Source organism: Podarcis muralis, chromosome 2 (genome assembly GCF_964188315.1).
Source record: "Podarcis muralis chromosome 2, rPodMur119.hap1.1, whole genome shotgun sequence".
Lineage (NCBI taxonomy): Eukaryota > Metazoa > Chordata > Lepidosauria > Squamata > Lacertidae > Podarcis > Podarcis muralis.
In genome coordinates, this window is record NC_135656.1 from 83,346,367 (window position 1) to 83,369,518 (window position 23,152).

At 45.3% G+C, this 23,152-nt stretch overlaps 1 protein-coding gene across 1 annotated transcript in view; it reads left to right on the top strand.

Moving 5' to 3' along the window:
* The window catches only part of COL7A1 (collagen type VII alpha 1 chain), a 119,511-nt gene that overhangs the window by 67,567 nt on the left and 28,792 nt on the right, over window positions 1-23,152 (top strand). Inside the window, exons 60-83 of the mRNA XM_077924950.1 lie at window positions 594-629; window positions 752-787; window positions 1,609-1,689; window positions 2,484-2,519; window positions 2,987-3,058; window positions 3,836-3,880; window positions 4,085-4,120; window positions 4,718-4,753; window positions 7,422-7,526; window positions 8,221-8,256; window positions 8,674-8,709; window positions 9,248-9,295; window positions 10,112-10,147; window positions 11,193-11,324; window positions 11,763-11,963; window positions 12,390-12,425; window positions 15,287-15,331; window positions 16,636-16,707; window positions 17,659-17,703; window positions 18,596-18,658; window positions 18,904-18,948; window positions 21,323-21,358; window positions 22,527-22,562; window positions 22,860-22,904. Coding sequence (XP_077781076.1) covers window positions 594-629; window positions 752-787; window positions 1,609-1,689; window positions 2,484-2,519; window positions 2,987-3,058; window positions 3,836-3,880; window positions 4,085-4,120; window positions 4,718-4,753; window positions 7,422-7,526; window positions 8,221-8,256; window positions 8,674-8,709; window positions 9,248-9,295; window positions 10,112-10,147; window positions 11,193-11,324; window positions 11,763-11,963; window positions 12,390-12,425; window positions 15,287-15,331; window positions 16,636-16,707; window positions 17,659-17,703; window positions 18,596-18,658; window positions 18,904-18,948; window positions 21,323-21,358; window positions 22,527-22,562; window positions 22,860-22,904 — 1,395 coding nt within the window. The remainder of the gene's footprint in view (window positions 1-593; window positions 630-751; window positions 788-1,608; window positions 1,690-2,483; window positions 2,520-2,986; window positions 3,059-3,835; window positions 3,881-4,084; window positions 4,121-4,717; window positions 4,754-7,421; window positions 7,527-8,220; window positions 8,257-8,673; window positions 8,710-9,247; window positions 9,296-10,111; window positions 10,148-11,192; window positions 11,325-11,762; window positions 11,964-12,389; window positions 12,426-15,286; window positions 15,332-16,635; window positions 16,708-17,658; window positions 17,704-18,595; window positions 18,659-18,903; window positions 18,949-21,322; window positions 21,359-22,526; window positions 22,563-22,859; window positions 22,905-23,152) is intronic.

Consider the following 23,152-nt stretch of genomic DNA (forward strand, 5'->3'; position numbering starts at 1 on the left):
AATGCTTCTTCCAATTTCAACAGGAGAAGACCACTGTGGGGGGCCAGGGAAGGCCTGTGGAGGCACATGGGGGCCTGTGGGTGCCATGTTGGCCGCTCGTGTTTATGGTTTTCTCTGTACATTGCTTTAAGTAGGAAGGGTTGGTGCATCAAAGCAAAAGGTCATCATCATGCCTTAGCGAGGGTAATGTGTAGCAGTGAGGGATAATCTCAGGGGTAAGTGACTTTGTAGTGGATAGCAAGTGGCTCCAAGGGTGTATTTCTCCTTGCCAATTGGGCCCTGGCTAGCCTTACTTCTAATGACCTTCCAGCGGCAGTCAATGGCATTTTTATTTAGACAAGTCTCTGGCCTACAAGCTGACTTGTAAATACGTTTGAACTGGTTTTAAACTGGAGTGCTGTTGATGATGTTTTAACCTGCCTTGTTTCTGAGTGTATTATATTGCTGTTTTATTTTTCACATTTTATTATATTTCTATGACTGAGAACCCTTGGGTGGAAAGACAAGGTCTGTTGGCCTAAATGACCTAAAAATTTCTAAACGTCAGCCAGACACTCCCTTCTCACACCTTCCGTTTTTTGCCCCTCTTTCAGGGAATTGAAGGCTCCAGAGGTCTCCCTGGAGTTCGTGTAAGTCTTTTTCTCTCTGCCTTGATGTGTCCTGCTCCCCATATGATTTCTGGAGAGCTTAATTCCCAGCTCTGCGTGGTTCTTGGCAAACTGAGCATGTGCTCACCTCTTTCATTTTGCAGGGTGACCCTGGAGACCGAGGTCCTGTGGGAGAGAAGGTAAGAGAGCTCTGATGTTTAGGATGCTAGAGGTGAGGGTGAGAACCATGGAAACCCACTTATTTATCATTCCCCCAAGTAAATGCTGCACCCACTTCTATCCACAATAGCAACAGCTTGTTTACTTTTTAAAAAAGAAAGCTGAGGTTTTCTCTGATGCCAATTTTTGTTTTGGATAGCAAATTTTGGATTTAAATGGAGAAATTATAAAATAGCTACAACTTTATACACTAACGCAGTGCACTTCTTCCGCGGTTCTTGCTACCACTGTCTCTGATATTGTTCAGTACCTCAGGAGCTTTATGGAGCCACTGAAATTATGACTGATGATAAACAATAGTGGCAGAGATCCCACAGCCCTAATTCTGCAGATAAGCCTCTGCCTACTCCCTCTTAAAGACCAGAGGCTTTTTCACACCTGCCTTTGACTGTACAGAGGCTTATCTCCAGTCATAGTGATGGGAGATACAACTGTCAAAGAGGGGCAGAGGCTTATCTGTAATCTTAGCGCTAGGCAGCACACTGCTAAGATTGAAGATAAGCTAATGTCTTGTCTATGTGCTGTGGTGCTTAGTGCTAAGGATCTCTTGTCTCCAATCTTAGCACTTAGTGCTTAGACCAGAGATAACAGAGCTTCTTGTGTTATGTCAGGTGACTGACAGATGGGCATGGCTTGCACAATTAAGCCCGTGGCCAGAGGTTTTCCAAAGATCCAGAGCATACAAAACTTTTCCCACAGCTCCCATTCTTCCTGCTTGCCACCTTCCAGAGCACTGTGGTCCAGAACACTGGGCACTCACTCTCATTTAATTCTCCTCCAGGGTGACCGAGGCCCTCCAGGGCAAGATGGCCGGAATGGGTTAGATGGGAAGCCTGGTCAAACAGGACCTGCAGGCCCAAGGGTAAGTGTAATGCTTGGTAAAAGATACAATTTGCAGGTATAGCTAAGCCACAGTGGTACTGTATCATTGTCAGCACAGTCAGCTGTCCTGTGAGCTGCTCTAAAGACCATACACAGAGTGGTTAGGACAGCCAGCCATTTTGTAGCATTTCCCATCTGCCTTAGTAATATGTCTATAATATAGAAGCTGGGTTGATGGAGGTTGATCTTTTGGCCCCAAACTAGAAGAAGTCCTCAGAGTGTTTATTGGACCAGATTAATTGGTGCAGGAGAAAACCTTTGACTTTCACAGCAGTCTTCATTAGGCGGAATGTGATTCTGACTAGTGATGAGAGCTTTGTAATGTGAAAGCTTGTACACTCCTTAACAAGCCTAATTTAGTTTTAATTGGATCTCATTGTGTCACCTTAAAAAGAGAAGTAAACACATTTGTCCAAGTAATAAATGTGTTCTTATAGACTCCTAAATGAACATCTTGTTTTGCTCCAGAACCAGACCTGACTTTAATCGTAAGAAGAGAGATGTTTCTGTGAAAAAACAGACTTTTTGCCTCTCCAGCACTGTGTGTAGAGAAATGGGGGGGGGGGGTGTCAGGTACCAATAAATATTATCTGTTGCAAATAAAATAACAATGATGTGATTATACCTGCCTCTGGGGCTTGTTTAAAGTATCTTACCATCTTAGACTTGAAATAAATAGATAAAATGGTGTTGCATCTCCTGCACACTAGATTCTAAGTTTGCTGTATGCCTGGCTCTCGATCACATCCACGTCTTATTCCCCCCCCCCCCTAGGGTGATCCTGGGAAGCAGGGCGATCCTGGCAGAGATGTAAGTATGGGTACCTCACATCAGGCTATGTGAGTTTTGAGCTCAAATGCTGATACTTTCTCTTGCAATCCTGTTTCAAAAGTGGGGTGCTACTTAGGAGCTGAAATCTTACAGCAAGTCCATCATTTACTGTTCCTCCATCTCCTTAGACTGCTTGAGCACAGCTCCTGGCCTTTCTTCTTGTCAGCACTTAAGCACCTTAGTGTGGTCTTCAGGGACTACAGAAAACCCTGGATGTGATGGAGTTGGTCTATTTTAATTTTCCTCTTGCTGATCATAGTGCAGTCTGTATAGAGTCCCGTTGTCTTACCCATCCTAAAGGGTCCCTGGCATTCTCTTTCCACACTGTGAGAGACTTCTTCATCTCAGCTACCAAGTATCTTATGAAGAGTTGGGTCTCTCTTCTGCTCTGCACAATTACAGGAGTCTACTTCTCACCTCTTTGCCTCCCCCCACTCTTTTTGCAGGGTCTCGCAGGGCTGCGTGGCGAGCAGGGTCCTCCTGGAGCAAGTGGCCCCCCAGGACCTGCAGGATTGCCTGTGAGTAATGTGCTGAAGCATGAAGGATGGTATTCTGCACCCACTGATAGTATCGTGCAGCTGATCCCTGATAATACACACCCAACATCATACTTCCCTGTAGTGGCTCTTGTTATGAAGTTGCTCTTCTTCTGTGTCCCAAACTGTATGTCAATTTTACATGATTTGTTAAGAGGAATAGTGAGTTTGCAGGACGATCAAAGAGAAACAGCTTTGCTGTTGGTAAGGACAGTCAATGGGTGGTACATTTAAGACTGGACCTGCACCTGGGTACTCCCAAGAGGCAGGTGATGGAAGTGCATAGTTCTTCTGAAAGGAGGAGAGGTGTGCTTTCAGACGACCCTGGCATTGCTTTGGGGTGAATGCAACCTTCTGCTGCATAACTGTACTAGATTGCCTCTGTTATGTATCTGCACAGGCTGTAGTGCAGATTGCATTGGTCGTTAGCACATCAACCCTACCAGCCAACATTTGGCCAACCCACAGTTTTACATCGTGTAATCACAGCCTTGAAACACGTTCTCTGAGCAGCATGGCCCGTACAGAAACTGGGACGTTTTAACATCTCCCGGAAAGGTCTCCCTTTCCTCTTCCTCCTTTTGAAATTGTTATGTTTAAATCTTTTTTCACTGAAGGATGAACGCCAGGGTAGAATGAATGAAGGGTGATCTTGTGCTCGATTGATGCAGATTCAAATCCCAGATTGTTTACAGTGATCTTGAGCAGTTCAGTGTCTGGGTTCCCTCTCTGGGCTCACAACTTGCATTTCTTTTCCAGGGCAAGCCTGGCGATGACGGCAAACCTGGGCTGAATGGGAAGAATGTGAGTGATGGGCCTGACCCCCATCCCCTGCTGGAGAAGTGGGGCTTCAGGCCTGACAGGCAAGGGATTGTATTGGTGGGGTGGAAGTGTGGGTGACTGAAAAAGCACTTTTTAGCAGATATTGCAGCAAATGGGAAGATCATAGCGGTTGGTCTCTAAGCAGACCTTGGAGCAGTAACATAGATGTGACATTTTATTTTCCAGGGTGAAGATGGGACTCCAGGAGAAGATGGGAGAAAGGTAAATGCCCTATATGTTTTCCTAGTATGTTAGCCAAACCTCCTCCTGATAGGCAGCCTACTTGCAGCCTATCAAAAAGAAGAGTGGGCATTATGATGAAACAAACCCCTCATCAGAGGTACCATTATTTCCAGCATGACCACCATCCTGCTGTAGCTCATAGCAGCCACTTTGCATTAAGAGTGTCAATGAGCGGGGCAGTGATGAGTGTAAGGCAGCAGCCGCCGCCGATGCAGTGGGGCAGAGCTGCCCTTCCAACACTGGTGTTGTTGCAGCTTACCTGGACTGGGCTGAAGCAAGGCAGGTTGGCAGCGAGGTTGGGACAGTACAGGTACATGGGCAGAGGCAATCTGGCACTCCCACCACAACCCTGACCTTGCCACCACCTCAGCCCTGCCCAGGGTGTGCTGGAGGGATACTGGTCTGGAGAGTGCAGCACCTCTTCACCACTTGGACTGCTACTAGGTGTAGGGATCCAAGGAAGCTTGGACCTCTCTGTTTAAGGAATACAAGAGTAGGAAGGCATTGCTCAATCCTGTCTGCACTGCACAATGGTAATTGTAATGATAAAATCTTGTTTTCATCTTTCCTGTTTAGGGGGACAAAGGTGAAGCTGGAGCGTCCGGCCGAGATGTAAGTACCATTGCCTTTGAAAGGTATTATTATTATTATTATTATTATTATTATTATTATTATTATTCCCAAACAACTTTATATTTTAATGAAAAGAATCGCACATCAGGTTACAGCACATTAAAATGCTACATAAAATATTACTGAAGAATGTCAAATATGAAGTATATATTCTAAGCAATGTAATTAAAACATTAAACATTTCAAAAGAAAACATTACTTAAAGGAAGTCAAATATAAAATGTACATTTAAAACAGCATAATTAACAAGAGAATAAAATATTATCATAAGCATAAAACAAGTTTGCTGGTATCCCCACCTTGGCTAGCAATATCCCTTAGGTGCCTGTGACTCTTGGGCAACTAGATCACAGGCAGTGCTGCCAACTACAAAATGCAATTGTATTTTCCCAGCAATAAATGAACAATATGCTTTGCATGCTGGGTAGATCTCCCATAAAGAGCTCAGGAACGCAGTGCCCTCAAGGACCACCTCTCTCCATATGAACCTACCTGGACCCTGTGATCATCATCTGAGGCCCTTCTTTGTGTGCCTCCCCCATGCAAGTTCTGGAGGGTGACAACATGAGAACAGGCCTTTCCTGTGGTGGCTCCCCACGTGTGGAATGCTCTCCACAGGGAGGCTCACCTGGCACCTTCATTATTCACTTTGAGGCATCAGGTGAAAACATCTCTCTTCAACCAGGCCTTTGGCTGATAATAATAATAATAATAATAATAATAATAATAATAATAATAATAATAATAATAATTTTTATTTATATCCCGCCGTCCCCAGCCGAAGCCGGGCTCAGGGCGGCTAACAACACTAAAACAATGCAACATTATAAAAACATTATAAAAATTAATTAAAATACAAATTGATGGCAACCATAAACTAAAGTTTTGTGAAGATTGCCAAAGGAGGGAGTCAGGCTGCGCCCTGACCAAAGTCCTGGTGGAACAGCTCTGTCTTGCAGGCCCTGCGGAAAGATGTCAAGTCCTGCAGGGCCCTTGTCTCTTGCGACAGAGCGTTCCACCAGATTGGGGCCGCAACCGAAAAAGCTCTGGCTCTAGTTGAGTTGATTAACATTCTGTGGCTTTTTATATGTGTTTGTGGGAGAGGAATTATTGGTTTGTTTCTGTTTTATTATGTATTTTGTATTCTCGCATTGTATTTTTCTGTTGTGAACTGCCCTGGGATCTTTGGATGAAGGGTGGTACACAAATTTAAATAATAATAACAATGGTAACAATATTATTGGGGGAAGATGTCTGAATCTCATGGGCCAGGTTCAATTAAATAGTTGCGCTACTGGGAGGCAGCACCCCGAGTCCCAATAGCACAATGGCTCTTTCCTTCCCGTGTGCATCTTCTCCCACCAAATCACTTTTAGGAGATTGAGAGAAGTCAACTTGGGGGGGCATCACAGGGAGATTGTTCCATCTAGCAAGCAGAAATGCTTGTGGTGGCTGAACAATCATAGCAGCGCAATGTTGAATTCCTCCCCATGCAATACTTAAGCCTCTGTTTGGTCATGTGTTTATTCTTTACACACTGACAATATAGAAAAAGCCCTGTGACTGCAGCTGGGCATTGGGTGGGATTGTCAGCCTCAGCTTCTCTGTTGCTCAAAACTCACTGCTTTTCATGTCACTGTGACCTGACCGATAAGTTGATATTTTTTATTTAAGATGCTATCTGAGTTTGAGGCACAACCTGACCCTGAGGATATAGCTACATCCTCCAGCTTTTTTTGGGAAGCCTAAAAAGGAATCATTAGAAATTGCAGTGTTTGTGGGACCTTAAAACAGATATTTGGAGGCACTGGCATTCAGAGGTTTTACCTCCACTGCCAGAAGCAGTCTGCCTCAGAACCCCAGTAGCTGGGAATGACATATGGGGAGAGTTCGGTTGCGCTCGGACTCTGCTTGCAGGCTTCCCCCTGGCATCTGGTTGCCACTCTGAACTAAATGGGTCTTGGGCATAGCTGTCAACTTTTCCCTCTTCTTGCTAGGAATCCTATTCGGAATAAGGGAATTTCCCTTTAAAAAAGGAAACGTTGACAGCTATGGTCTTGGGCTTGCTCCAGGAGGGTTCTTATGTTCTGAAGGAATATAGGCTGCCAAGCAGTGCAGATTAAAGAGAGTACTAGAAAATTACTGAGGGGAACTGAAGTTAATTACTAGAGCTTCATTTTAAAAAAATAAAATTAAATTGTGTGTGTATAAAATACACACACACACTGGACTTTTCTCCTTTTTTTGATAATGCACTCAACAATATGAAGTACCAATACCTCTCTTTTTGCTGCCCCTGGCAGCCATTTTGTGCTGACACCCATGTCACTTCTATCAATATATAAGTACTGATGCAACTCATTCACACACTCCCCCCCCCCCAAGAAAAGCACAATATGTGTATGTGTGTATGTAGTAAATTACTATTGGATGCCTCATGAGAAGAAATTAATCAATGAGATTGTTGATGATGATAATAGTAAAGAAATAAAGGATTCCCAGTGAATCCCCAGCACCAATGAGCTTAAAAGGGCCTCAGGCAGCAGGGCTGAGAAACTTGCGAAGCCACTGCCAGTCGGGAAAAGCCAGATGGACTCAGGCACCCCCTTCTGTATTACGTGTCACTGCATCTGTTCTTTGCTGGCAGGGTCGCGAAGGTGTGAAAGGAGAGCGAGGGACCATTGGGCCTCCAGGCCCCCCAGGGCCACCGGGTATTCCTGGCATGCCAGGGCAAGTTGGTCCTCCAGGCCAGGTGAGTAGCCTCCTCACGCATAATAAGCACCACGTTATTTTTGCCAGCTTCACCAGCAGAAAAGGGCGGACTCTCCTGGGATGCTGAACCGAGAGCAGAATTAGTGCTGTTTAGTGTGAAAGGCAAGCCACAGTTGGTCTCTCTGCCTTCTGCCCTACCAGCCCTAATGGGCACCACTGCTTCAAAGTCCTGGGGAACCTTGCCCACTTCGCCTCACTGCCTAGCTGGTCAGACATTGGGAGGTCTGGGGGAGAGGCTTCAAGTTCCCTCACCCTGGTACGCTTGATTCAGTCAAGGCCACTGTCCATTGGATAGTGATTTTTGTCCCTCAGGAGCACAGGGAAGTCTTTTGAAGTTCTTCATACAGTCAAGAATTCTGTCCCTGCACTCCTAATAGCTCACTAGAAGTGCTGGGGAGGAAGCTCCCCCCCCGCCCCCCAGGATAACAGCCAAGGTCACTTCACACAGCAGTCTTGGCTCTGTTGGCTGGAGAATAAAATGTTTGTAAGAGAGAGAATGGGAAAAGCTGTCTGTATTTGCATATGTGAGCATGCACACTCATGAGTGTGCAGCCCCCAACCCTGGTATCCCTTATACTGGGAGTCCCGGCAGAGCCCATGTGGTTAAGGATTCATTTGTGTTGAGTGTCCTTGCTTAGTTGCTGTTTTGCTCACCACTGTCTTGCCATTTTCAGAGCATGCCAGGCCTCCCAGGGATTTCAGGACAAAAGGTAAGCAAAGCCTTCTGCTTCAGCTTGCACGCAGTTTGACGGAGTAAGAAAATATAGCTAGCACATTGCAAACCTGCCTCCGTGTCGGCTGAACTCTCTCTGGGATTTGAAAACTCAGCCTTGAAAGTATGAGGCATCCTCCTATGGCCACTCTCATCAGATGAGCTTATGGCCAGAAAATAAACAAGGTAGCTGCAAAGGAGGCATGCTGTGGACTGGAGTTCTCTGCATATCTGAATCCCTACTGGCAGTAGCAGGATATATTGCCCTGTGTGCCACAATCCATGTTGCATGACTCCAGGCCCCTAGACCCAAAGTACCCTATATGTAGAGCCAGAGATCTACCGTATTCTGCACCCTTAGTCAGAAATGAATTTCTCTCTTCAGTACTAACTCCTCGTATGCATTGTGTTCCAGGGAGACAGAGGGGAGCCCGGATCCAAAGGAGATCAGGTGGGTATCTCTTAAAGCCACAAAGCACCTGAAAAAAATTAGAATGACACTGTGGCCCCAAGTGTTGGAGCCCCTTACAGAGGGGTCGTTGACTCAGTCTTGTGGAATCCCTGTTTTATTATTAGCTGCAGTTTGCAGTGAGTTCCACCTGCCGCAGCAATCACTTTTCCTTTTGTCATGTAAAACTGTGATAAAATATATGCATCCCACTTTGAGAAAGAGTAGATTTTCAAGGGACTCAAAGCACATTGGAACCATGACTTAGTGGAATCTTATTTGCAGATCACTTGGGTTCTAGACCATCCCCAGTCTGCACTGGGCTACATGAGGCCCTTTGGCATATCATGCAGCGATGCATATTAATGGGGGTATTGTCATGCGCAACACACCAGAGGTTTCTGCCCGCATGAAATGCAGTCTAATGACCATTGATGGGGGCTGTTACATGGTGTACAATGCACACCTATTGAGTACTATAGCTACAGAAAATGAGCCTTATTTTGTTTTCCTTCTCTCTTCCCCACCCCAACACTTACAGGGAAGACCAGGGGAAGCTGGGCTTAGAGGTGAACCTGGAACAACACCAGTGAGTTAACAGACATGCTCTTTCACCTTGAGGGTCTGGTGGGGGGACATGACACATGTACAGATTTGCTCTCTGTTTAAATTAACTATAGACCCTGGGAGAGGGTGTGGCGGTGTCTGCCTTCTCCCAAATATGCCTTGTGGCTTGAGTCATGGAAGGAAGTATTTGCTCTGTAGGTACCTTTCTGCAGTACCTCTGCTTTCCACTTGTAGCACACTGTGGTCTGGGTTCCCGCTGGTGGATCGGAGGGGGGACTGATGGATGTTCCTGACAATGTATAAGAGATGGTTTTTGTTTTCTCAATTATATGGCATTACTGTGCCTCCTCATTCCCATAACCGGAGTATTCTGGTGTGTTTCTCTGGAGCACTACTTGGAAAAGAAACTCACATGTGTAAAAATTTATTAGCAATGGAAGCTAGGGAACTTGTCCAGCAACAAACTGGTGAAATATAGAACTGTCTCAGTGGGAATCCTGCCCTAAGACAACCACCTGCTGGTATAGCTTCCTTTGTGTGTCTCCAGTTGGGAGTTCCCTTCTGCAGAGAGCAGCTTATATATAGGCACGGCATCAGAGGGATCTATCAGGTATGGACTCACCTAGCTCTGTGATGTTGCTCTGACTTCTTGAAGGTTCAGTTGTGCTGTATTGTGATGTCACAATAGAGCTGATCACCATAGGGAGCAGCAAGACAAGGAATACAGGAGGGCGGCCAGAACCCTCAAAGCAAAGAGTAGAGAGTTTGATATGTGTTTGTAATTTATCTCCCCCTGCCTACTTTTTTTGCTAATGGGTTTCCTCCTCCTTTTGTCTAGAATGTTGAACGTGTCTTAGAAGCGAGTGGAATTAAGGTATGAGTTGGCAGCCTCATCTGCCATTTTGCCTCCCAGGTTATGCTTTCCAGTGTACATCCATCGTGGGACCTGGTTCTTTCTGGTGAATAACTAGGCAGATGAAGGCAAACGTTCCTAGGCTCTGTCCAAAGCGCTAGAATTAAGCTTTAGAACCCTTAAAGAATTAGCACCATGGTACCTTAAGGACCATCTTACTTAGGGTTCACTAAGGATGCAGTGATGGTCACCAACTTGGATGGTTTTAAAAGAGGATTCGACTAATTCATGGAGGAGAGGGCTACTCCCATAATGGATATGCTCTGCGGCTACAGTTGGAGTCAGCAATGCTTCTGAATACCAGGTGCTGGAAACCACAGGAGGAGAAAGTGCTGCTGTGCTTGAATCCTGCTTGCTGCTGGTTTCCCAAAGGCATCTGGTCAGCCACTGTGAAAACAGGTTGCTGGACCAGATGGGCCATTGGTCTGATCTAACAGGCTTTTTTAAGGTCCCTATACATCATGAACATCATAAACAAATGAAGGTTCTCGGATGCATCTTACAGTATACCTTAAGGTTTCTGATGCAGGTACTTGGTACAGCATCAGCACAGGCTGCAGGGATGGTGGGGGGAGCTTCTGTGGCCCACTGTCCTTTGATCTCCATCACCAAGGATTTCCTCTAGGAGGGCCTGCACCTGGTGTTGGCCTAAGGAGGAAGTAAACTAGAAGTAATGCTGGTGTACTTTCTACTCTGCTGCCCAGAATGTTATTTTTGGGTGCTTTTAGCATCCATGCTGAGGTTGCCTCCAGTGTTTCAGCTTCATGCTCTCCATGATGACCATAGGGCTCTCTCAAGTTATCATTGGTCCGGCACACAGGGCAGGGCATGTATTAAGTTTGCCTTTTGCTCCAGATGGAGGAAGGGATGGTCTGGAAATAGGGTGTGTGTGGAGATCATGCTGTTGAGGTTTGTGCTTAAAGGTTTGTGCACAGGGTGGTGGACCAATTCTGCCTCTTTTCATTTCCTTAGCAGACAAACTCAACTCTCCCTCCTTCCTTTACAGATTTCCTTACTGCGGGAGATCACTGGTGCCTTTGAAGGGAGTTCTGATCAATTCTTGCCTGCCCCTGTCCGCTTGAAAGGCACGAAGGGTGACAGAGGGGATCCAGGAGAGAGAGGGCCAGCAGGCAGAGAGGTGAGGTTTACAATTCCCGAGCTATCATGCTCTGATGTTCATGCAAAGGTCTGATGGAGCAAAAAAAAATTTCACTCGGTGCCAAAAGTTGTTCCCTATTGGTGCTAGTCCAACTTCAGGGGAGGGGAGTATTCCGCAGTGGTGGCGCCACTATCAGGAATGGTCTATCGGAACTGAAGGATATAGTGGAGCTAGAAGTACCCAAAATTCAATGTTAATGTTCATAATCTGATTATTTGACATGGGAGGTTAATAGCAGCTGTAGCCGCTGTGACCTGGTTCAAAGCTCCTTGTGGGGGGATCCATCCTGTTGGAGTTACCAGTCTCCATGATGAAAAGCATTTGCAGAGGCGCTTTGCTCATAGAAATCTCTGAGCTTCCTTTTGTAGAGAAAGCTGATCTGAGGCCCTCTAGATGATGCTCTGTGTTTTTTTGCAGGGGCTCATAGGCTTCCCTGGAGAAAGAGGCCAAAAGGGCGACAAAGGAGACCAAGGCCCCCAAGGCCCAACAGGGCGTGCCATTGGAGAGCGGGGGCCAGAAGGACCATCTGGCCAGCCAGGGGAGCCTGGGAAACCTGGAATACCAGGGGTGCCAGGCCGGGCAGGAGAACTTGGAGAGGCTGGGAGGCCTGGAGAAAAGGTGAGCATATCAAAAGGTGGGAACAGAAAGGGACACCATTAACTGGGAAGGCACCTAATGTGACCAGGAGCTCAAATGCCCCCAAGTAACCTTGGCCTACCCCTCCAGTGACCACATTTTCCGAATCCATCACTTCCTCATAGTCATTGCATGAGTTGGATAGAGGCAGAGCAAGAGAGGTTCTCCTAAGTGGGATTATCTGAGGGAAACATGTCTGAACATCAGATTATTTGTTTATCTAAAACAATGAAAAGTTACACAGTTAAACCAAAATAAAGCCATGTGTCAACAATATACATAATAGACTCATGGCACAGCAGCAATAAAACTATCTATGCTTTCACATTTCCTGGATAGTTCATTAGTACTTCTTTTCCTGAAACAGTTTTGTGGTTCTTTCTAAAACTCATCATTTTCTTTCTCCAGGGTGATCGGGGTGAGAAGGGTGGACAGGGAGAGCCGGTGAGTGGGTGTTTTTTTTTATTATACTTTAAGTGCAAAGCTATCCATCTTAGGACAGGTGCTAGATAAATCATCTTTAAAATTATCCATGCTGGGGTATACATAGAAGGAGGAATTTGCCAATTTTTTGTTCACACTAAAAATATATGACTTGTAGTGTAAACTGAAGTCTGGAAAATTAAATTCTTTTAATATTGGCAGCTGCATTCTCTTAAGTGAGATGTGAGGTTGTGTTATGTGATCATTAGCTGTGTGTGTACCTGGATGTTTTGTGACTAATTGGTTTTGACTCTTCCCCCCCCCCCCCATGTTACAATTTTGTCAAGAAAAACATTGGGTTGGCTCTAGACTTAAGTTGGTCACACTTTACTCCCGTTGAGATTAGTTGTATTTATGTACAGCATGACTAATGCTCCACTGATTACAGTGGGACTAAATACTGTACAACTAATTGGGATCCAAGCTATTAATCTGGTTCACACATAATGCTAAGGCAAACCATGACTGTGTATATGGGTTCCCAGAAATCAGATCACAGCCACTTAGCTTCTCCTCTGGTTCTCGTACTGCTGCACTAAGTTTAGCTTCACATATCATCTGAACCCAGACTCATGATTTGCCTCACTCCAAACAAACCACAAACTGTAACCTACTTTTATTCTTAAGAGACAACATGAATCTACCTTGGAGGGGAAAGGGTAAGGTCATGTCCAATGTGATGGGATGATGAGCTGCTTGTGCATAAAATCCTGGTCCCTCAGAGTTTGGCTAAGTCCGCAAACCTCTGCCGGTAACGGAGCCCCTTGAGCATGGCTCCGTCAGTCGCTAGCAGAATCCGACAGTGGGCGCTTACGGAATCTCTTCCAGCATAAAAGCTCCTTAACGGAAACACGTCTTCTGGACTCTCGGTGCGACAGTTTCCGGCGAGGAGTGGGTGTCCCTATAGGAGGTCCTGAAACCTCCCCACTGTTTTCGCTGGAAGTGTCTCTGAGCCATCCCTCCGACTCACTTTCCCTTGGAGTTCCTTCTCTCCCCCTGCTGGTTCCCTCTTCAGCTGCTAAGTCTCTCTCAACCTCTGTGAGCCCTTCCACCTCCTGTCCTTCCGATGGCAGTTCCCTGACATCCAACTATCATGGATGCAAGCTCTACTGATCTTGAATGCTCCTGGTTACCTAAATTTGCAAGGGGGTGGGGATAGGAAGGGAATGTTTAGATTGCTTTAATTGCACAAGAAAATACAGGTCTTAATTGGTTCATTTGGGAGAAACAGCAAAGGTGGGAGTGCCTTGTTGGCCAGAAAATGAAAAGGAGGCAGTGGAACAAATCTCTAGAAGACTGGAGTGCATCTTTGATAGGCACATCCTGTTTAACTGAAGCTGAAACTATATACCAGAATTCAGAGGCTTACGGAAAGTTTAAGGGAAATATGTTTGGGGTTTGAAGAGGCTTCAGAAGCAAATAGACAGCAACAATCAAATGAAGCTGCGGACCCAGTCAGAACCCTTAAGGAGAGATTTGTGAAAGGGGTCTATCATGTGGTCTTGAGAAGGGAATAAAAATTGCTGCTTTGGCTAAAGTAGAGAAACTCCTTTCTTGGAGTCTAAGGAGAAAAAGTCTTCAGGAAAACTGTCAACCAGACAGGGCACTTGTAGACTGGTTTCAGTATGAATACAACTATATGCTTCTCTTGCTGTTGGGGTCTGGTGGTTATAATTCTGTGTATAGGCAAGAGCATAGGAAGAGCTATACTGGATCATACCAAAGGCCCATCTAGTCCAGCATTCTGTTCCCACAGTTGCCAACCGGATGCCCATGGGAAGCCCACAAGCAGGGCATGAGCACAATAGCTCTCTCCTGCTGTTTGCCCCCTAGCAGATGATATTCTGAAGCACTCAACCTCTGAGTAATATATAGCCTTCATGACTAGTAGCCACTGAAAATTTTAATTTATTAGACTTCAGAGTGATTGCCAATCTTTCTCTCCACATCTATCTCTGAGAGCAGTGTGCATTTACAAATGCAGCTTCAGGACAAAGATTATATACTTGCTTTGAGGATATAAATCCTTCTGAGACAAGATATTTGCCTCAGGGTAATTGGTGTCAGTCCAGTCTGGAGCAGGCACTGAGGGCTGTCTTACTTGAAAACAAAGTAGAGAAAGTAGACAGTTCTTGAATAATGAAATACATGTGGGATAAGGAAAACCCACAATTCTGCAGATAAGCATTGGAGGGAGGGAAGCGGATGTGTACCACTTTTTGTGCTTGCTGTTTTTCGGCTCCAAATCACCCTCATGTGGCTTTTCTCCACCAGAGAATTCTAAACTAATGTTTATTTTTTTGCTTGTTTAAAATATTCATGAGTTACTTTTCTAATAAGAAGTCTTAAAAGTGATGTACAATCATAAACCAAGCCCAAAGCACATGTAAATAACACTAAAATATTTAAACTGGAAGATTAAAAGCCAACACCTCAACACAAGTTTGGAACTCTGCTCAGGTCAGGGAGAAATCACTTGGGGGAGGGAAGTAAAACAGAGAGACAAACAGACAAGGACAGGGTTAAGAACCCTCCCCTATACTGCTTTTTGGTTCTGAATCCCATTCTCAGGAAGTTTATTTTCTGTATTTTTCTTTTTCTTTTTTAAAAGTGGCATCTGGGCCCTGTTACAGATGCTTTGCCTGTAATGTATACTTCTGAATGATATACCTGTGGTGGGCCTATCTCTCTGTATTCCTCAATCATCCCATACCTTTAGGAGTTACTGGACAATGTCTGCTGTTGTGACACATTGTGGGTGGGGGTGAGTAAGACTTGGATCACTTTTTTTGGAAAATCATCCATGTTTCTCTTGTCCCCAGGGCAGAGATGGCTTACAAGGGCCACCAGGACCACCAGGACCCAGGGTGAGTGATTCCTTCTCATTCATTCATATATATATATGGATATATATATGGATAGATAGATAGATAGATAGATAGTTAATATGAGTTCAGCATCTAGGAGACGTGTGTGTGTGTGTGTGTGTGTGTGTGTGTCTCCTAGATGCTGAACTCATATTAAGCTTGTTCACACATTGTACTAAACACAGCTAAAAGCTGTTTATACACAGGTGCATATATTTGTGTAAAAGAATGCACACATTTTGATTTGTACAGCCCATCTCTTGTGAGCACAAATGGTACACTTATTGAATGTAACACAAGGAAGACCTATAATAAGTCAATGTAAAATGATGTTGAATTCTTTGAACTCTGTGAGAAAATCCCTGGGTTTTGAAAACCCAAGAAAAGGGGCAACATAGACATGTTCTTTTGCCTCTAGTCCTTGTGGATTGTACCCTGTGGCCATGAATGCCTTGCCCTAGACAGCCTTGTGTGCTTCCTTGGACTGGCAATTCAGTGTTTTGGAGCTCAAACAGATCCCATCCCTTTACTCCTTCCTCTGTTGCTATTTTGCCCTGCCTACTTACTGGCTAGATTTCTAATGGGAATAAAAATTAAAGCTTTCCCCTAACATGTGCTGCCCTAAATTGATACCAGGCCTCAGAAGATGGTGTTAAGCATTTCCCATCTTCCAGCTGAGTCCAGGATCTTCAAATTTCACAGCCCACTTTAGTTAACTAGAAAAAGCTCAATTAAGTTATGAATGCCCATCAATATGAGGTCAATCTCACCCCCCTTACTTACACACACACACACACACACTTCTGCTCCTGGGCTTAAGTTTGATTCTGTGTGAACTTTTTTGAATTTGGGTCATAGCCTAGAAAAATCAACAGATTTAATCAAGCATGAGGGATAGCTTGGATAGCTCAGTTGGTTACTGCATGGTGCTGATAATGCCAAGGTTGCAGGTTTGATCCCTGTTAGGGACAGCTGCATATTCCTGCATTGCAGGGGGTTGGACTAGATGATCCTCAGTCTCCCTTCCAACTCTACAGTTTTATACCCAGGGAAAGATGGATCCTAAACTGCACGTGGAACAGACACAGGTACCCTGATTAAGTCAAGCAATTCCTACAGCTCTATTAGCAGTTAGTTCTTGAGAGGTTATCCAAGTATTGGAATACCCACATAAATGTTCTTCGCATGTAGTGGAGAACAGTATGTGACATTCTGTCGGAATACAGACAAAACACATAAGTGCGCAAGGTCTTGTCTCTGTGCAGGAGGAGAAACCCCATGTGCAATTCTTCTTATTTTTCCAGGTGGATGGAGTGGAAGGGGGCTTCCCGGGGCTTCCAGGAGAGCGTGGGGCTGCAGGACCCAAGGGAAGCAAGGTTAGTGCCATTTCCGTGCCAGTCTTTTCTCAGCCAATGGATACTTCCCTACCTATGCACAGAGCAGCTTTAGGGAAGTTCCCCCCTCCTCCCCAGAATAGGGCTATGCTCCACTCTTCTAGTGGTTTTAATAATTTCAGTTCTGAGTCCTGTATTTTTCTGACCATGAATGATAACAGAACTGGCATTTAGCTCCCCAAATCAGGGAGCCTTTCAACCCACAACAGAATCTGAGACTGCAGTATTGTAAACTCTCCTCACTTTGAAGACCTTTAGTGGGGCATCGGGGGGGGGGGGCTTTAACCAGTTAAATATAAACAGAATTGCTGAGTCCCAAACCCTCAATTTATCTACCATTTTGAAATAATGAAGAATGTGATGAGACAACATAAAAAGGCTATATTAGAAATCTTCAATATGTTATTTCTGCTTCCCTCGTCTGTTAAAATTTGCTAAAAGATTCACTTAAATATTAGTTAGCTAGCATCACAATCCAGCATAGGTCTGCTCAAAAGTAAGTCCTTTTGAGTTCACTGAGACTTGTTTCCAAATAAGTGTGCATTGGATTGCTGTTTTAAATATTTGCCTAGAAAATTACAGCCCTAGTAATTTGAAAAATAAAAACAACAACAAAGGTGTGAACCATGTGATAGACAGAAGCTTGGGAGGAGCAAGGTAGCAATGCAGGCATCATTGTTGAGCTTCACATGGTGGCATTTGTTACTACTTGGGCATTATGGGTGATGAAAAATAACTAGACCAGGAATGAAGCATCCATGACCTTCCATATGATGGATTCCCAAATTCCTTCTGCCATAGCCAGTGATTGGGTTGATGAGGGCTGTACCCCAGCAGTACCCCAGAGGGACACAGATTCCCCATCCATGGACTAGAACTCACTTCTTTGAGGCTTGCAGAAAACAATTCCCTTTTTTCCTTCCCCTTGTACAGGGAGAGCCAGGAGAAGATGGCGAGAAAGGCTCTAGAGGCGATAAGGTCTGAGTATAGTAAGTCTCCCGCCCCTGCATCTCTCCGGCTTCCCCTGTGCCTGCTCTGTGCCTTCGCTTGCCAAGAGGGGGACCTTTTCTTTCCTGCCGAGTGTTTGGCTTTTATCTTGCTTTGAAAATTCTTCTTTTTCTCTATCCCTTTCATGGAGAACTCAGCAGTGCTGAGCCAAAAGGGGGGTTACTTGCCCTCCACCCAAGCAGGGGTGCAACAACAGCTATGACTAAGAGTGGGATATCCCTGCTCACCAAAGTAGGAATTTCCTGGCCTCGCCATGCTTTCCTTCAGACCTCAGCTTTGGGAGCTTGGCTTGCTTATTCCCATGGTTATTCTCCCCCCCCCCCCCCGCATCCCCTTCCAATACTAAAGGATCCTACTCCACTACCAGAATTGGGGTGGAAACCATGGATAATGACTGCTGGCACTCCATTCCTCGAGGGTTAGGGTCTCGGCTCTCTCTGGGTTCATGGTCTTAAACTTCCTTTATGCCAGGATAGCATAAAGTTCTAGTTCAAGGGCCTGGAAGAAAGGTGGGACATGAATGTACTAAATAATATCAAAATAAACTGATTCCAGTGGGACTTCACATGCTTACTTTTTTCAGGTTTGCTCTTGATGTGTGCATTCCCCACACTTCTCACTATTTCTCGGGGGGGGGGGGGGGTGAGCCAGGGCTGTCCCAAAACATTGGCAGCCTCCATCCATGTCCTCGGTTGAACTGAGCCCAAGTCCCATCCTGTTCTCATGGGGAAGCAATGCAGACAAACGCATCATAGTGGGCAGTCAAGGAGAGCTGGATATGGATTGGCCCTCGGGATGGAACGTTGGAACAAAGGGCCCGCCTACTTGCCTTTGTGACATCAAACAACATTTTGAATTGCAGGGTGAAACTGGGCAGAAAGGGGAGAGAGGTGAAGCTGGCGAGAGAGGCAGGGATGGCGCTCCAGTAAGTATTGGTGATGGATCACTGTTGGAAATGGTGGCAGGGGGAACATAGTTCTGAAATCACAGCTGCCACTGCTTCTTCTAATAATAAACAACACCCTACTTTGAGGAGCAGTGGGGTTTGGGGACATATTCCACGCCCACCTTCATTTGATGCTGTATTACACTGTGGCTGCAGAAGTGGTATTTGATGCCTTGTTGACCTCCTGTTTTCTCTCGATGACCTTGAATTTTATTTTGCTCTAGGGCCTTCCAGGAGAAAGAGGCCTTCCTGGCCCAGAAGGGAAAGCAGTAAGTAAAACTGGGAAGAGGAAGCCTCAGTATTGGGGTGGGAAATGTGTGTGATTTGGGGAGTAGGACAGAAGGCAGGAAAGAGAGACCAAAGAGCTCAAATTTCAGAGCTCAAATTTTTGGAGGAAAGGTGGAGGGTGGGCTTATTGAAATCCGCAAGTCATATTCCCCAGCTCCAGCCTAGGCTTTCTCTCCATAGCCTTCTAAAAACAGTTGCTAAACCAGCATTCGAGGAACAAAAGTCTTGCTTCAAGGCCTTCCATCTGCCACACATAAATCTGTATAGTACAGGGTGGCCTAAAAGTTTACAGTTGAGTCAGTGAAATTCATCACAACAGATTATATGGGTACACATAACTAACACACAACAAAGTGGCAGTTAAATTTCAGGCTGGCAGTTGGAAAGTATAGTGGAGTCAGATAAAAGGATTATTTTTCTTTACTGATACTGTGAACGATGACAGCGAACTTGAGTCAAGAACAAAGAAAGTGGATTCGAAAGCAGTATACCTACTTTTGGGACACCCTGGCAGAGAGACAGCATTATTATATTATATTATATTATATTATATTATATTATATTATATTATATTATATTATAATTATAATGTTCAACTTGTTATTTCTTTTCATAAGAAGCAATACAATTACATACAGAAGCACACACTGTTACTTTCTGAATGCTTTGTGTTTGAGGTTTGTTTCATATTCTGCATATTTTGCAGAACTTGTTCATCTGAATATGTTCTTCCAGAGGTTGTCTATGTAGCTGGTGGTTTTATCTGACCAGATTGTTGTTACTATAAGCTATGAAGCTGCAGTAGTAGCCTTGTTCCACAAAGTCATCCATTGTAGAAGTACTTCATGCTACCTCTTCTCCACTTTCTTAGCATCTGTGCTAGCGTCATAGTCCAGACATAATTGTACCAGATCTCCAAAGAGATTTTTTCTTCAGTTTTCCAACATTTATAAGTTGCTCTTATTTTCCCCTTTACATATTGATAATAGTAGTGTCTGCTAGGCTGGGCACTTGTGATGCTCCTCACTCTGACCCATGGAGTCTGGTAGAATCCCTGAGGCACTAGGAGCCCTGAGCAGTGATGGGCAGGGGGTGACCCTTCTGCTTGTGGGACAGACAGTGCTTTACCAGCAGCAGAAAGCCAGGGTGAGATTCAAGGAGAAGAGATATCGTGGGGATAGAGGATTCTCTTCATAATACATTTTCCTTTCACACCTAGTTGGAATCCTTCTCTGTGTTGCTGTGTGCCTCCTTCCTTCCCCACAGTAATAACGTGCTTTGCCTTCTGTGTTGAGTGTTCTACGCTGATGTAACGAACCATTTCTAGGACACTCCCCACCCCACCCTGTTGTCTTGAGAACACAGTGGATTTTTGCAGGAATCCACCTTCCATCGATGCTGTCCCTTGCAGGCCATCATCCTACTGAAGAGGACTCAACTGAAGGAGCTTCCTATTCTCCAAAACCTGCAGTGAGGGTTGTTCAACAATTCAGCCCGGTTCTTCTACTGAGTGGAGCTGCCCTGCTCCATAAGAATGTTCAGAAGCATTCAAGCATCCAGACAAATGACTGGAAGCTTCCGCACACTGTCTGTGATGCCATGTCCTCACTCTCTTAAGGCCTAAGGAGCCCCAGTGGAATGGTCTGTGTGGTGTTCACAGAGGCCATAGCCTGAGATCTGCCTCAGTAGAGCTCCTTTGTGCAGGGGAGCTCCCTTTTGGCCTGACAGAACTCAGCACTTCAGACAGCCAAGAGGAAACAGGGTAGCAGCCTCAAATCCGCCGCCCCCCCCAAAATTACAGTTGTACCTTGGCTCCCAAATGCCGCAAACCTGGAAGTGAGTGTTCCAGTTTCTTTGGAACTCGAAAGTCTGACACAGCTTTCAATTGACTGCAGGAGCCTTGGTTCCCAAATGCTTTTGAAGTCGAACGGATTCCGTTCAACTTCCAAGGCACCACTGTATGTTTCCAGGCCATTCAGAGGACAGCCTGTCCCCTTTGTTGGAGTGCTTTAGGTTGCTGGTTCATGTGTGTCTGTTTTCTGTGTCATTCCCTCCCATCCAGGGCCTGCAGGGTGTTAGAGGGCCCTCCGGCCCAGCTGTAAGTAACCTTTCTTGGTAGGCCTCAGCTGACCTGAGTCATTGGCTGTGGTTGGCTTCCTCCGCTTGTTCGCTGTCTCTCTCTTCTTTCTCTCTCTCTCTCTCTCTCTCTCTCTCTCTCTCTCTGTCTCTAGTGCGGTAGGAGCAGCTCTGCCTTGGCATTGTGTTGTGAGATAAGGCAAGGGCCAAGCAAGGCTTGCTTGAGGGATTGCTCTGGGTCTTGCTAACTCTCTGGATATTTGAATTGGATCTTTGCAGGGCTTGCCAGGCTTCCCCGGAGTTCTGGGCAGACCGGTAGGTGCTCCCTTTGCTTCTCCCACCTGCTTGCTGTATTTCACTTGCCCCTCACCTTGCATGTAGCAATATGCCTCTTGCTAACAGTCTGTGGAGTGTTCTCGTCTTCACATCGCACTATAAGCTTTGTAGGGGAGAAGGTTGGGGCAGGGGGAAGTCATTGGCAGAGCGGTCAAAGCAGAGGCCTGGGTCCAGAAGGAATGAAGCCACTTTCACCTCTCTCTGTACCTGTTGAATGGGGGTTCAAGATAATGAAGCTTGCAGTTAATATTTGTAAACCATTGTTGATGTTGTTGGAGTAAATGCATGAGGGAGAGTCCACAGCTCTAATAGCAATTAAACTGTGAGGTCACTGGGTGATTGTAGACCAGGAGTGGCTAACCATGTTTTTTTGGCCTGAGGACCATATTCACCCTTATCCAACCCTCTAGCACCTGCGTATCAGTGGTGGGTGTGCCCACTCAAAAGACTCACAGCTTTTCTCAGGTGACCTGTGCATATCAGCTGAGGAAGGAGGGTTATCACCCACTCCCTGCTCATCAAATGATTCATCTGGTGACAAGTGAAGGAGTTGTTTGCTTCTGCATCCAGGTGCTGAGCTGTGTTGACTTTATTTGTTGTCCCTCCTCCCCCTTTTTGCTGCCACTACTAAAATAAGTGGGACCTTACAGGTGGCATCAAAAGTGCTTGCAGGGTCAGGTCAGACCCCCAGGCAGGGGCTAAGGATCTCTGCAATGCACCAAGCGACCATCTCTCTGCCTCAGGCTTTCCTCCCTCACCCCAATAATTTAGATGTTGTTTTTCCTCTCCCTGTGAACCATTTGAGAAATGTGATGTGTACAAAGAAATTTATTTTGTGAACTGGAGGTGTGCAAGTATACAAGTATGCTTTGCAGGAACTTAAGCAGTCATTGCAGCACCCAAAAAAGTACAGGTGTGGTTTATGGAGAATCACTGGGAAATGTACTGTGTCCTGCCAGTTCACACAATCCTTTCCCTAAGTGTCTGCAAGCATGCAGAGGCTTGATTGCATTTTGGAAATTCAGTGGTGAAAATATCTGTGAACTGTCCCAAAGTGGAGAGCTTTCCAGGAAGAGAAGTTCATATACTGAGCTCTGGTTTCAGTGCTCCATTTCCAGTACTGATTATGTTTCTTCATTCATTTCAGGGCAACCAGGGAGATACTGGACCACCAGGCCCTCCGGTAAGTAAAACTGGCTTTTTTCCATGAGATGTTACTGCATCCTAAAATCCGCTTAGCCAACCATGCATAGAAAAATAAGGGTCCCCAGTGTTTGGGGTAAGGATATGCAGTGTGTGCAATCTGGATTGTTCCAATATTGAGTAGGCTAAGTTCTGACAGGAGACAGCACCTCCGGCTTGATCAGAGACAGAATATGATGTATTGCACAAGAGATTTCTGGCAATAGTTGCTTCCTTCATTCTGTATCAACCTTGTTGTGCTCTGGTTACTGAAAATAATTGCCTTTTTTCTTTTCAGGGTCCTATTGGCCCTCCGGGCGCTCAAGGTCCACCTGGAATAAAGGTATGTATCTGATTTGATCACCAAGAAGCCAGAGAATGGGCTTTTAGAACTACTTTCTACCCAAACCAGTGACAGCTGGAGGCTTACACTCCCAGCCTTCACCATTGTCTGTGGGGAACACCACAAACACATCTCTGAATTCCCATGGAGAACTCTGTTTTCTGAAAAGAAAATGGCATTGGAACCCTATTATGCCAGGTGGTTAGTCCACACTCTTCTTTGCAGAAAATGAAGCAATTAAAACTTAC